The 15,339-nt window shown below is 47.0% G+C and overlaps 1 protein-coding gene across 2 annotated transcripts in view; it reads left to right on the forward strand.

The window, feature by feature from the left end:
- Positions 1-15,339, forward strand: part of TRIM29 (tripartite motif containing 29) — a 23,896-nt gene that overhangs the window by 3,395 nt on the left and 5,162 nt on the right. For both annotated transcript variants that reach the window (XM_009085152.1, XM_009085153.1), the window contains exons 2-6: positions 5,824-5,919; positions 7,255-7,488; positions 7,849-8,047; positions 11,408-11,491; positions 14,560-14,619. In XM_009085152.1, the coding sequence (XP_009083400.1) occupies positions 5,824-5,919; positions 7,255-7,488; positions 7,849-8,047; positions 11,408-11,491; positions 14,560-14,619 (673 nt within the window). The remainder of the gene's footprint in view (positions 1-5,823; positions 5,920-7,254; positions 7,489-7,848; positions 8,048-11,407; positions 11,492-14,559; positions 14,620-15,339) is intronic.

A 15,339-nucleotide genomic window follows, 5' to 3' on the forward strand; every position in this document is an offset into this window, starting at 1 on the left:
GAAAGATCCTTCTGTAGAATTAGGAAACTCTGCTTGCTTCATGGTCCAGACAGACACAGCACAGCTTAAGAGCAGAAGAATGCAAACAAGCCAGCACACAGACACCTACTAGTTAGAGTGTTTAGCCAAGCAGTGGAAAGGCTGATATCTGTCTGAGACAGAGCACAGCATCATCTGCCACTTTTCAGGAGCCTGGGGTGAGACTCATCCCCCTCTTCCTTTGAGCAAACACGAGTGAAAAGGCTCAGGGGGGCAGAGACAACTTGGCACGGGAGACAGAGACTTTTCTGAGCTTCCACCCAGTGGGATTTGCTTATTTTACCCAGCAAACCTTCAATGCCTTCCCCAGATCCACTTTGCATTCATTTCCTGCTACAGATTTAAAGGGAAATCACACACACAGCCCTAGAGAATGAGCACAAGGAACAGCCAAGAAACATCTGTGAGCTTGAGTGATAACTATACAGAGCTGAGATGTGAGAACTGTCCACAGCAGCTTGTACTCTGCAATAAAACCCTCTGAGAAACTTGATTTATCACAGCAGGGCTGCAGCTCCCCTTGCAGCCAGCATCCTTCCCTGGGCAAGGGCATCCTGCACTGGGCAAGGGGATCCCTCACTCCAAACCTGTTTTACAACCCTGTTCTCCAAACTAGACAACTTCACCTCTGTTTGCCAGTCCCAGGGCTGCAAATAAACTTCCCTGTGCCAGGGAATCCTTCAGTGGGCAAGGGATCCTTCCCTGGGCAAGGGGATCCTGCACTGGGCAAGGGGATCCCTCACTCCAAACCTGTTTTACAACCCTGTTCTCCAAACCAGACAACTTCACCACTGTTTGCCAGTCCCAGAGCTGCAAATAACCTGGCACTGCCTTCCAGCACCAGCCTTGGTTCTCAGCATGTCAGGTCAGCTCTAGTGAAGAGCACTTTGATTGCTTTTCTTCTTTCATTCTTTACCTTTCAAGCAAAGTTCACATTGTACTGCAGGTCCAGAGAACTGCTGTGCAGGAACAGGAGTTGGGTGTTCCTCCCTGCCACAAAGCAGTTTTTGAAAGAGGAGACTTCACACAGGCTCAACCAGGCTTTGAAGTCAACCATCCACGGAGATGCATCCAGAGGGATTTCCATCCTCTCTGTGTTGTTTTCACTGACTAGAGAGCAAACAGGAGTGTATCAATATGCCTGTGGAAGGATTTGGGGCCTTTGTCCTTAATGCAATGTGGCTGTGTGGTTTATCTACATCACTTGTGGTTGCTCTGTGGACATAGCTTAAAATAGATGCTCTTTGCCCAGAGGTGCTGCAGGATGGAGTTCCTAGCTGGAAGTTTGGGGAAGTGACCTGCTGCAATTGTGATTTTGAGTAGATTGGCCTGTTTGCCTGCATTAATGCTTCTGCAGGGAAAATCCAGTTTGGAAGTCAGGAACTCTCTTTAAACTGTGCAGAGAGACTTCTGTGGCCTCAGTTCCTGCAGTGATGAGGGGCATTTTTGCAGAATGCTGGCAGAGATTTGAGCCCACTGACATCCAGCCTCTGCTTAACAGCTTAGATAGGAAAATGGAATGGTAAAACCAGCAGAAGTGTCTCAAACAGGTAGGAAAGTAGAATGGTAAAACTACAAGAAATGTCTCAGATAGGAAAAGAGAGTGGTAAAACTAGCAGAAATGTCTTAGGAAAATGGGATGGTAAAAGCAGCAGAAATGTCTCAAACATGTGGGAAAACAGAATGGTAAAACCAGCAGAAATGTCTTAGATAGGAGAATGGGATGGTAAACCCAGCAGAAATGTCTCAAACATGTGGGAAAACAGAATGGTAAAACCAGCAGAAGTGTCTCAAACAGGTAGGAAAGTAGAATGGTAAAACCACAAGAAATGTCACAGATAGGAAAATAGAGTGGTAAAACCAGCAGAAATGTCTCAGATAGGAAAAGAGAGTGGTAAAACCAGCAGAAATGTCTTAGATAGGAGAATGGGATGGTAAACCCAGCAGAAATGTCTCAAACACGTGGGAAAACAGAATGGTAAAACCAGCAGAAGTGTCTCAAACAGGTAGGAAAGTAGAATGGTAAAACTACAAGAAATGTCTCAGATAGGAAAAGAGAGTGGTAAAACCAGCAGAAATGTCTTAGATAGGAAAATTGGGATGGTAAAACCAGCAGAAATGTCTCAAACAGGTAGGAAAATAGAATGGTAAAACCAGCAGAAATGTCTCAGGTAGGAAAATAGAATGGTAAAGCCACAAGAAATGTCTCAGATAGGAAAAAAGAGTGGTAAAACCAGCAGAAATGTCTTAGATAGGAAAATGGGATGGTAAATCCAGCAGAAATGTCTCAAACAACTCAGTGACTTCCCAGCCCTGTCACTTCCAATACTGGCCCTGCACTGGGACAACTAGTTTGAACACCACTTCTCCAGCTTCATTAAGTGCATTTGGCTGCTGCTGGCAGGTAATTAGCAGAGCTCTCCCAGGCTGGGGACACTGGGGTGTTCCCTGATGTTCCTGGGTTCCCAGAGCATTAAGGCATGATGCTGCTTGTATTGCTGCCTTGCAAAAACCAGTTGCATCATGAAGCAACATTCATCATCTGACATCTCCAGGTCCTTCACAGCACAAGGGTTGGGTTCAGTTGTGACTCTTAAGGTGTACACTTTCAACTTTCACTTAGGCCTCTTGGCTGGCCTAATTAACTCAGGCTTTAATTGGAGATCAATCTTAGCTCGAAGACTCAGTGCCAGCATTTCTCAACTGCTGGAACCAAACTCAATGGTCTAAACCTCTAGTTCCTAGATCTTCCTCAGTGTTATTGTTCTTTCTGCACTGCAGGGATCCCCCCCAGTGGGAGGTGTTGCTATATTATCTGTCTCTTGTCTTTAGGATCCTCTCTGAACCCCCAAATCTCACTCCATGGATTTGTTTTGGGTGTTCCAACACATAAAGGCATCAGGGATTGTTTACCCTGGAAAATCTGAGAAATACAAAGCAAGCTACAAGTTTCCTCCCAGGGAATGAAGCTGTTGAGTGTCCTTAGTATCTGTAACCCTTCTACTGGAAATATATATGAGATGAGTTGCTAAGGGAATATTCATCCAACCCCAGAGTGAACAAGGCCTTAAACCCATCAGGAAATGATGTGCTAAACTTCTTATGTTGTGGTCCATCCTCAGAGCACCTTAAGAATCCACCTCCTCCTATCACCAGTTCTTGTGCTATTCTATAGTCTCCCTGGACCTCTTTTTAAGGTTGTTTTTAACATGGGAAGCTTAGATTGTGGGTTTTTTAGGGGCAATATTTATTCCTGTTTGCAGTATCACACACTGAACCACCTCCCTTCACCTCCCCTGCCCTTGCTGCTGTCTGTAGTGTTTCCTTTTGCCATCAAGTGAGGCTGTTTTAACCCATGCCAAACCTGCCTGACTGTGCCATTTGCATTGTGGCTATTGGAACTATCTCTGTCATTTCCATTTGCAAATGCTAAATCTCCCTCTAAACTGGTGTGTGGGGCTGCTCTTAAATGTCTGTTCCATCCCCTCCCAGAGGCTCCCAAACTGCCTTGCTGGGTGAAAGGGATGTTAGAACTGCAACAAGCTGGGGAGAATCAGGAGCAAGTACTGATTTACAATATTCCTTTGAGACAAATCTTAATTAAAAGGGCTGTAAAAGTGTAATATTGTTCTCTCCACCTTTCAGCCATCACCTGATACTTTTGCCTGTTATCTTTCTCTGCTAATCCCTCATGTTTGGGAGTCTCTATGTGCTCTGCTTTTCTTCCCAAAATCCTTCCAGTCCTTGTCTGTATGATTTCACTTATCTTTTTTCCAGAAGAATATCCTGATGTTGAGGTGTGAGGAGGGAAATAATTGCTCAGATGTGCTTTTTTTTTTCACCTAGCTAACAATTAATACCATCTGGATGCAGCTTCTGTGGCTCAAGGAAACAACTTGTGCTTCAGTGCAATAGCTCACATTGCTTAATGCAATGCAATGGATAAATGGCTCTAAAATAGCTTTATCTCATTGCATTTTCCTGCTGGGCAAATCCTCTGATGCAGAGGATATCTCACAGTGCACATGAGGATGGAAAAAGGCAAGAATTCCTCCAAGTCACTGGCTTGAAAACATGAGAACTATTGCATTAAGCTCATGTCTTTACTCTTTTGATCAATATTAGAGCAAATTTGCTCATCTTGAAACCAATATAGCTCCCTGATGAAGCTGGGCCACAAAACCCTTCCAGATCTGCTCTGACCCTCTGTGGAAGATGAGACTGAGCTCATGGCAGCATTCAGCTCACCACTGAAGGCTGTCAGGGTGAGTGGGTGATGTTTAGAGGGCAATGCTCTCCTCATCCCCAACATCAATGTGAGGATGCAGCTCCTCAGCACTGAGATACCTCTGACCACATTTCCTTTGGGTTGTCCCTTCCTTCTGTTTTCTAAGGCAATAAACCAACTCTCAAATTGTTTTTACCTCTGTAAAATAGAGCTTTCCTTAACTGGAACAGCTGGAGTCAGTGGCTCTAAGGCAGCTGTGCTTGAGTCCAGCTCAGGAGGATGTCCAGCCACTATAGAGACTGGCACCAAGACAAGAGTCCTGATGGGCTGGTTCCTTGTCTGAGCTGGCTGACAGCTTGTTGCCTGTGCTTTTCTTGAATGGAAAACTGGAAAGGTTTAAACCACAACCCTCAGGGCAACTCTGATCACAACCCCCCCAGGTTTTCATGTCCTATTCCATCCTGGGATGGGCAGCTGGGTTAGATGTGTGAGAGTGGATTTATCCATCTCCTATCTCCTCTGCCTCTAACTGTTGACCTAAACCAAAGTGCTTTTTGGTAGTATAACCATTTAGTAAAAGATCCTACATGAACAACAGGTTGGCAGAGCTTTGCTAACACAACAGAGTTGCTGAACACAGGGAATTTCTGCCAACTCTAGTTCCTCAACAGCTCTGGGGTGAGTGTCCCATGGGTGAGTGTCCCATGGGCAGGTTGCCTGTAGTCATAGCTGTGCTGTGCCCAACCTGCACACACAGCAAACATGGAAAGATCTTGAAATGCATCAGCACAGGCTCTGGCATGACGTGTTGGGCATGGACATGGGAATAGGAACAACCCAGGAACGGGTTGCCCTGAGTTAACGGCACAAGGCATTGCTACCAGCAGGTCCTGGGCTGAGCCAGGGCCATGGCACAAAGCTGTCTGTCCTGCCCAGCTCCACCAACTGCCTTCCAAGTGCTGCTCTGAGCTTCTCTGGGGAGCCACTGCACACCAAAACGCCAATGGAAGCTAAGTGAAGTTGCTGATCTAAGCCAACCATGGTGGATCCACCTCCTGCCTCCTCCTTTCGTGAGCTCCTTAGTTTTTTCCAAGCATTCCCCAGCTTCATCACAACATGAAAGCTCTCAATTCCGAGCAAATTAATCCACAATCCTGTCTAAACAGAATTCCTGCCCCAGGCATCATCCTCCTGTTGCAACACTCGTCCAACGTCATTCCGTAATGAGATGAAAACTGTTCTTGCTGCTTAGGCACACCCTGGGCTGGGCCAGCCCTGCACACAGTGTTGAAACAGCTCTCTTCCCCCTCCAGCTCATGACTCTCATGTGATTAAAAGTGGCACCATGACAGTAGGCTGCTAGGTGGGTGCTTTGCTGAGGGAGCTGAATCTCCTGCCCCAGCTCTGGGATGCTGCCCAGTGGCAGCACATGATCCCCATTTCAAGCTGTGCCAGGAGCTTTTTACCTCCCAGCAATTGCTCTGCAGGGCCAAGCACAGCTCTGCTTTGAAGTGGGCCACCCTCAGCTCCTGAGACTCCCTCCTCTCTCCTTACAGGCTGAGCTGTCACTGCAGAAGGAGCAGCTGCAGCTGAAGATCATCGAGGTGGAAGATGAAGTGGACAAGTGGCAGAAGGAGAGGGACAGGATCAAGGTGTGTATGAGCTGCTCAGTTCTCTTTCTCCTGTACCGAGGTGGTAGTAGATGCCCCAACCCCAGCAATGTTCATTCCAGGTTGGATGAAGCCTTGAGCAACCTGCTCTGGTGGGAGGTGTCCCTGCCCAGGGCAGGGGGTTGGGGCTGGATGAGCTCTAAGCTCCATCCCAACCCCTAAAAATTCTATGATTCTATGAAACTTGACACTTTCCACATCCCTCTCCTCCTTTCCTCAATTTCTGTGACATATCCAACTCTTACTCACTCCATCCCATCCCCAGTGTCATCTCATCACTCTCCCAAGCTCACTCATGCCAAACCTTGGAGACAACAACTCCTACTGAAGTCACTTTGCGCCATACCCTGCGGGAGATCAAGCAGAGGCAGCACAGCCTCTTTACACAACCACCCAAGGCACCTCCCTGCTCTGGGTCCCTTCTGCTTCCTCAATCACCTGTAGCCAGGCAGATTTTTGGAAACAAACTTGTGCTGCTTTTTCTTCCTGCTAGACCACACACACAAACAAACTGCACAAGAGCTCTGGGTTGCCCAAACACAGATAAGACAACAGGAACAGATACACTTACCCCACCAAACATCTGATTGATGGTGGAGCAGCTTATTTCCATACTGATAGAGTTCAGCAGAATAAGGGTTGGAATGTAGTCATGGTATTATTTTTGTCATTTATACCCTGACTAGAGCAGTGAAAGTATAATTTGGAGACACCCCAGAACATTTGCATGGTATTAATAGGCAAAGCCATTCTTCTCCCTTTTATGTGGTGCACACACATTGGCTCACCACTTCTGCTTTTCATCTGCTTTATTATGATGATTATTACTGTTATTATTATTATTATAAACCTGACCTAGAAATTTTAACTTGAATATACATCCAAAGTCCTTCTGAGGAGGAGTATTTTTTCAGAGAGGACCTCGAGGTCAAGTTTGTTGAGTGTTTCAGCACCTTTTATCCTTTTGAAATGGTGGGAATTTGGCCCTCAAATCGTTGAAGAGCCAAACCCATGATTTAGAAGGTAGAACAGTGTATTTAAATATCACCTGAGAGTGCAGGTCAGAAATAGAAGATAAGCTCTGACAATGGGGAAGACACTTTGCCCTTTGGATTACACACAGTTATTGCAGGAACAGTTATTACTTCTCATGACACCTTTCTCTGGTGCTAAGACTTGCACACCTGGAGTCTAAATGCTGAGAATCCTTGGATCAATCTCCCTCTGTGTCCTTCAGGAAGTCATTTACTAACAGAAAAGTTTAACACTTCCTTTCTCCTGCATCTTTCCTGCTCTGTCTTCCCCTTCCTCCTGCAGAACTACACCACCAACGAGAAAGCCACAGTGGACCAGCACTTCAAAGAGCTGATCCGTGACCTGGAGAGGCAGAGGGATGAGGTGAAGGCTGCCCTGGACCAGAGGGAAAAGATTGCTTCAGAGAATGTGAAAGAAATCGTGGATGAGCTGGAGGAGAGGGCAAAGCTGCTGCGGGAGGACAAGGAGAACAGGGAGCAGATCCACCAGATCAGTGACTCAGTGCTCTTCCTGCAGGTAACTGAGATCTCTTTGGCATTGCCTTTTTATTCCCATGAGGACAGGATTTGTCCCAAAGAGAAATCCCAAGTTAATGTAAGATGTGTTAATCTTCCCCAGTTCAATGCACATCCATGTCAGGAACTGACCTTGACATTTGAAGCTCTCTCTGCTCTGGTAGGTGAGGAATGAACTTAGACATGCCAACACTTGATTTTTTTATGGATGGCTACAACTCCTGGACAGAATATTTGTCTGTCCCCTCATCTTCACTGTTCTCCTTTGCACTTCATCTTATTTGAGGACATTATCCACTTCCCTAGGATCTAACCTTCATCTCTCATGTTCCTCAGTGACCTCTGCCCCTTGTTTTCGCAGGAGTTTGGGGCTTTGATGAGGAATTATGTGCCCCCTCCATCCCTCCCAACGTACAGTGTGCTGCTGGAAGGGGAGAGCATGAGCCCATCCATGGGACTCCTCAGGGATGACCTCCTAAATGTCTGCATGAGGCACGTGGAGAAGATCTGCAAGGCAGACCTGGGCCGCAACTTCATCGAGAGGAACCACATGGAGAATGGTAAAGCAGCCAAGATCTTCCCCTTCCTTCCCTCCCTCCTTCCCTTGGCAAAGCTGAGTGCAGAGTTAGAGGAGATGAGGTATGATGAGTGTGTGCTCACAGCAAGGGAAGTAAGCAAGGAAAAAGTGGGAGAAACACAACCTGTGGCTGGAATTCAGTCTGGAATATCAGCGTTATCCTGGATGGAGCCAGGTGAACTGCCAGGGGTGTAAAGGATCTCCTGGAGGACACACCAAGGTGTCCAAATCAGCCCCATTTCCCTGACTGCTGTTTCATGACTTCACATATTTCATGGGTTCAGCCACCTCCCGTGTGGGACTTGAGAGCAAATTCTCTGTGAGGTCAAGGACAGTGACCTTTCCCTGCTGCAAGAGCCCAGCAGGGACATTCTGCCTTGCTCCAGGCTCCAACAAGCCCCTGAAAGCTTAGCATGACAATTTCCATATGGAAGACTGCACTGATCCACTAAGACAAGTCAGTGCTCACTAGGTAGATGGAGAAGGCAGTGGCAGAAAGGTGGATGTGGCCACCTCAGGCTCCTGCCATTAGCCTCATGGACAGCTGAGTTAGCATCTTTGAGATGCTGGTATGACATAAACTGCCTGTTTCAGTCTCTGCTTGCCTTGCTGGAACATGAAATACCCCCCAGGCACCTGTGACTGAAAATCTGGTGTTGGAAAACCTCATTTTCCAAGCTAAACCATCTCAGTTTGGATGTTCAATTAAGCTGTAACTTGAACCAGCAGAACTCTCTCTGGTCATGCTCCTCTGCATGTTCCACCTGCCCTGAGCCAGAGGGTTCAAGGGACACAGTGCCAAATGCTCCTCAGACTCCAGTGATGTTTAAGGTGATCTTTCCCAGGGAGGTCATGGTCAACCCCACAGCACTGCAAGGAATCTAAGGTTATAACCCACTTCCTCTCAGTGTTTCCCAAAGGACTTGTCTTACATCAGGTTCACCCAGAAGATTAGGACAGGGCACTAGGATGAGGTTCACTTCCCAACTCTCCCACAAACAGCCTTTGTGACCTTGGGCATGTTACCTAATGCCATGCAATGGCCTCTTGCACTGAGAATAACAGGGATGGGAATGAATTGTTATCTCTGCAGGCTGCTCCAAGGATGTAATCTATTGGTAATTGGGGAAGCCCAGATAGCAGAACAATAAAGGTCAGGAAGCTGGATAGGTAAGGTGAGGGGGAATGGCATGCTGTGCTCTTCAGGAGGATGTGACTCAAAAAGATGCAGAAATAACCTCAAGTCCAGTTCAGACAACACAAGCAGCTGAGGAACTTGGCTGCAGATCTGCAGGATGGTCTAGTAACCATGGTAGGGTTGGACTTGATGATCTTTGAGGTCTCTTCCAACCAGCCTGGTTGATTCTATGATTCTATGACTTGATAGACATTCCTCCTATGTTAATACACTATCTGGTGCTATCATTCCCCACCAGATGTGAATCAGATGGACCAGACACTTCTGGTTAATAGAGTGAACCTTTCAGACAAGTCAGGAATCACACTCAGAGTGCTCTCAGTGCACAGCTAGAGATTTTCAGGCTCTGCAGAATTCCCATCTGTTGATCTGTTTTTGGCTGCTCCTGAAACATTTTACTTGGCCATTTGGACCACCCAACAAGATCAGGCATAGGCTCAGTTCCAATAGCTCAGGATAAAGACTGATCACTTCATTATCAGTTGATCACTTTTAATTGAGCAGTTCCAATAGCTCAGGATCAAGACTGATCACTTCTGTATCACTTCTAACTGATCAGTTCTAATAGCTCAGGATAAAGACTGATCATTATCAGTTGATCACTTTTAATTGAGCAGTTCCAATAGCTCAGGATCAAGACTGATCACTTCTTCATCACTTGATCACTTTTAACTGATCAGTTCTAATAGCTCAGGATCAAGACTGGTCACTTCTTTATCACTTCTAACTGATCAGTTCTAATAGCTCAGGATCAAGACTGATCACTTCATCACTTGATCACTTCCAATCCTAGTTTCACAGTATATTAAGGGGTTGGAATGGACCTTAGAGACTATCTAGTCCCACCCTACCCTGCCCTGGGTTCTCCTCCACGTTCCTGTTGCCAGAACTTGCAAATCTATGGAATTCCAGTGCCAAAAAAACATACCTAAGCAAGGCAAGAAGTAAGTCCTGCCAGAAACCTGGGTGCTTCCAGCTTTAATGGCCCCAGCTTGGAGTCTGCCTAATGAAAAGAGCAGTGCTAGGACTCAGCTGGGAAATGCTATTTCAGGGGAGTCTCAGAAACATCAGAGCTCTGAGTTTTCCAAGCTGTGGCTGCAGATGAAAGAGGGCAGCACTCTGCAGCTCCTGACTGCAAGGAAATAACTCCACAATTACTTAATGGATTTAATTAACTCGGACTCCCCCTGAGTCACTGCAACAAATTCATTTGCAACTGGCTTGATCTTCTTGTGTTAAAGGGAAAAAAAAAAAAAAAAGCCTTCCCAGGAAGAAATATTATATTAATGGAATGAAACCTGCTTAATAGCAGACTCCAAAGGGAATCACTTCCCTTCAGTTGTCATAACAGGTTCCTACGTAGTAGCATGACAGAGAGACAAATAAGCCAAGAGCATCTAGGGAGTTTAAACAACACAGAAATAAATTGGAGAAATAAAATCCAAGTTTGTTCAGTGACTTAAGAAGCAAAGAATGGAACTACTTAAACACAGGAACTAAGTTTGCTTCCTTGTAAAGAACAATAGGTTTATAGAGACCTGATGAGAAGGTATTTTTATGAGCAGGTGCATTGATAAAACAGCATTTCCTATGGGTCAGGGTGAGAAAACCAAACCCAGGCTGTGTCAGAGCTGCCAGAAGAGTAGAGTTCATCCACTGCTCAGGCCTTGAACACTTGTCCAAGAGTCTAGAGCTGTTTGCAGCTCAGGTTTAGCATCTTTCTCTACATATTAGGTCTCCCAACACTGCCTGTCTTGAGCTTAAAATCCTTTCAGTTGCAAACCAACCCTGAGCTCAAGCTAACACACAAGAGAAGCCAAACCCAAACCACTGCTTTGGAAGTGGGACACAGTTTTAGCCACACAGCAGGATTTGGGCAGGAAAATGCCACCAACCCTCATGTTTCCCTATAGTTTTTAGGAGACACTTGATCTCCTGAGTGGCTGCTGCTAGTTTTCCCTTTCATCCCAGACTGAACTTCTGGGCAGCTCCAGCTCAAACCAGAGTCCACAGGGGAATTAAGAGTTAGAGGAACTTGTTTCCAAGGAGCAGCACTCAAGAAGTCAATTCCATTCTGTTATCCCTTCCCACTCCTCCCATCTATCTTGTGCCTCCTCCAGCTCATGTCCTGCTCTGCTCCTCCAGGTGACCATCGGTTCATGATGAACAACTATGAGTGGAACCAGCCTGACAACCTGAAGAGATTCTCCATGTTCCTGGCTCCCAAAGGTATGTGACCCTCTTGGTGCTCAGGTTTCCTCCAAACACAGCTTAGGAAAGGAACTTCAGTGGTGATGTGGCCTAAAATTTGCCTTCCCTCATATTTCCCAGGTCCATCCCTCTGCCTGGTTGTGCTGAGCCTTCTCTTCATCTTAAAGAGCTTTGAGAAGGTTTTGTCATCTCAAGGCAGAAAAGGTTCTCAGATTTATGGAGAAAAGGTGAAGTCACTGAGCTCTGTCAGACCACAGTTAGTGAATACAAGGGAGTTTTCACATGTGTTCCTAGGTTAAAGTCAGTGTCATTCTCCACCCAAAGCTTATCTTACTGTGCTATCAAGTGTGAAAGCTGCACTAGGCTTGCTCTGCATTAGGATTTGACTTTCAGCAGCAAACTTACTTTTTCTCCTTACAGAAAAAGGCCAGAAGAAGTGAGGAAAGTGTCCTAAAAAAGCAGTGTGTTCTTGCTGAGCTCTGACAACAAGAGCCCTGGAGATTTGCTGTGTCCCAGTTGTTCCATGACCACTCCAGGATGAGTCTTTGGAGTGAATGACTCTTTTCAACACATTCAGTCCTAAACTGACAGTTGTCTGGTCCTAAATTAGCATCAGGATCTCCAAACTGAGAAGGCTGAGAGTGCTGAAAGCTCAGGCAAGGCAAATGCCTGGAAAACCACCAGGAAGGGTAGCACAAACAACTCACTCAATTTCATCCCTTTCTGGCTTTTCCAGCTGTTTCCAGCTGCTGTTCTGCTAAACCAGAGGGTGGGCAGGGAGATGGCAGCAGTTAGCAGCAGCACTTCCCTGGAGGCTTATTCCTGCTCTGTCTTGAGGTTTCCTGGGGATAACCCAGATCCCAACACTGAGCCCTTTGTCTGGATTGCCACTCTGCCCTTCCCCTCTGCTCCCTGCCCAAGCCTGGCAGCTCCCTGCAGCCCTGCCTGGCACCACAGGGTGAGGACTCTGTGTGGAGCAGATTCCAGGGGCAAGGACAGCATTCCCAGCCCAGTGTTCCCTGCAGGCTCCCCAGGTTAGGGGGCAGAGGGAAATTTGCTGGGTGGGTTTGTTTTGCATGGAATCTGGCTCCAAACATCTCCCAGATGGTTCGAGCTGCTTTTCCACCCCAAGGGAAACACATGTCCTGCCAAGCAGAGCTGGTGGTGCTGGGGAGAGACCACAACTCAGCCCTGCAGCCAGAACTGTGCTGGAGTTCATGCTAAAATCAGTTCAATTTGCTAAATTCACTTTAGGAAAGTTAATTCTGAAGCTGCACAAGCTGAAACCATCTCTAGCCTAACGTGGAGTGCTCTCTCCTCCTGCAATGCCCTTTTGACAATACAAACACTGGGAGAGCATTTATTCCACCTACACATCTGTGTTTTCCTGACAGCACATTCATGCTGCCTTCCAAAACTACTCACTCTATGTTTTCTACCAACAAAGTCACTTTGTCCAAAACAACTAAAGCCCATGATTGCACACACAGTCTGTGCTGAAATGGGGATTGACCAGCACTGGGTTCCCCATCAGAGTCAGGGCTCAGGATCCAGCTGGGACCAGAATGAACCAGTAAGCAAAACAGAAGAAATGACCCACTTAGCTCATGGTGGCTAGCAAAGGATTATCCCTGAATAATGATCCATCATCATTTAACTCTCTAGAGCTTTCTGTGCTCTCTCCATGTGTCATGCCAAAGTCCAGCACTGCAGCTGATTGCATCTTTCCTAAGGAATTCCATAAAACAGGAGGGAAGGAGGAGTTTTACCCTTTGCATTGTGTAATGTGCACAGAATCCTTGAGGATCTCATGCTGCTTTGGTAACACCTTTTGTCCTGCTAGGTTGGATCACTGCCTCAGATCACAGTGGTAAATCTCTTTGCTGCATTGAGGGATGTGCCCAAATAGTGCTAATTGCAGTGACCCAAGCTAAGAAGCTGCTGGGATTTGGCTGAACCTCTGAGGTTTTAAGCCTTGCTTAAATTCAAGGAGACTTCACCCCTCTTGTCATTAAGGACAGTATCACAGGGAATGGCTTCACACTGACAAGGAACAGGTTTAGGTGGGATATTGGGAAGAAATTCTGCCCTGTGAGGGTGCTGAGGCACTGGCACAGTGTGAAACTGTGGCTGCTCCATCCCTGGAAGTGTTCCAGGCCAGGTTGGATGGGACTTGGAGCAACCTGGGCTGGTGGAAGGTTCCATGTCAAGAGGTGAAACAAGATGATCTTTAAGGTCCCTTCCCACCCAAACCATTCTATAACTCTATGAGAAAGCATTTTCCTGCAGGGATGACATGATGAGGCAGAGGAAAGACATAAAAGGTTTCAAATGCTGCCTAAAAGACCAGAGGAACAATCTGCTTAACTGCTCAATGCTCCTTTCTCTCCTCTCCCACTAAGCTTTCTTCTCCTGATGGTGCAACCAGTTTGGCCAAAGCCAGGAGGAAGTTGGAAAGATCATCTTGTGCCTTTGGAAAGGCTTTGAATGATGAGCAGAAAGGACTTAGGCACACAAAGAGGGAGAGAGAAGTGTGTAAATAGAAGCAGAGCTTAAATGGAGCAGCAGCCCACAGGATGGCAGCATAGCAGCTCAAAGCTTTCCTCTCTTTCCCACTCCTCTGGGAGCCCAGTGCCTCACAAAAGGGGTTCAACAGCACCAATCTGCAGCACAGCACGACGTGCTGGTGAAACCCTGGAGCACATGCCTGTCACAGTGCTGAGACACTGTGCTTGAGCAAGAAATGTTCCTCTACTTGTGTCCCTCCTGCTCTAAATCGAAGCCTCTACATGCAGATTTCTCTGCAGGATAGTCATGTTGAGGAGACAAACCTAGGCTGGTCATTTCTTGCAGCTCAGGACAGCTGTATGGCAGTGAGAGCTTTGTTCTCCCAATGAGAAGTCAATTCTCCATCCCTAGAACCCAAGGCAGACAGACCAGGCTTCCCTCTGCTCCCTATACCCAGGTTGCTGGTTTGGGGCTGCCTCCAAAGCAGTGGGGAGTGTTCCACAGAGCAATGCCAGGCACAGGCCTTGGAGCCAGCTCACCAGGAGCCAACTACTCAACTGGATGCTCTTGTTTTACAGCCAATTTCAACCCACGATCATGGGAATTTTCCTCCTTCCAAGCGACTGAGGAAACACTTGGTACGGGTAATTCCCACTTCAGTTTGAAAGGATCTAACCCCCCGTGCCACAGCTTTCTAGCTGACTAACCAACCTGTCCTGCATCCCCTCTCAGCTGTCCTGTCACCTGGCAGTCACTGTCTCCCAGAAGCAGCTCGTGCTGGGTTGGCAGCACTGTCTGCACCCACCCAAACCCAGGGGCTCAGTGCTGGGTGTGAGCAGGAGGGAAAGGCATCCCTGGTTCTCACCATCCATACAGTGAAAGGAGGTGGAAAACACAGGAGCCACAAGATCCTGAGATCCCTCACCAACTGCAGTTCATCATCCAAGGCAAATCTGTGGAGCTTGTGGCAGAACCAGGACAGACTCCAGATACACTCAGCCAGTCTCAGAGGCACAAAGCTGCTTCTCTCCATCTCACAAACACTTTTTGCTTAGCTCATTAGTTCCAGATTCTCTCAGCCAGTCTCAGAAGCACAAAGCTGCTTCTCTCCATCTCACAAACACCTCCTGAGTTCCCAGAGACAGAGCCTGCCCCGTGCTCAGTCTGATGGGAAGGGGATGGTTGGAGTTAGTACCCCAAGAACCAGCAGCAGGGAGTCCATTCCTTTGCTTCCCACATCCCCATCTTCCTTCTCCTCACCTATATATTCTTACTTTGCTGCTCAGAGGGTCCAGATTTGCCCTTTATTCAGCAGCAGCCTCCAAGCAGCCAGAGGCCACTGCACCTGGGGGAGCTCT

Source organism: Acanthisitta chloris, unplaced genomic scaffold, assembly GCF_000695815.1.
Source record: "Acanthisitta chloris isolate BGI_N310 unplaced genomic scaffold, ASM69581v1 scaffold2522, whole genome shotgun sequence".
Taxonomy (NCBI): domain Eukaryota; kingdom Metazoa; phylum Chordata; class Aves; order Passeriformes; family Acanthisittidae; genus Acanthisitta; species Acanthisitta chloris.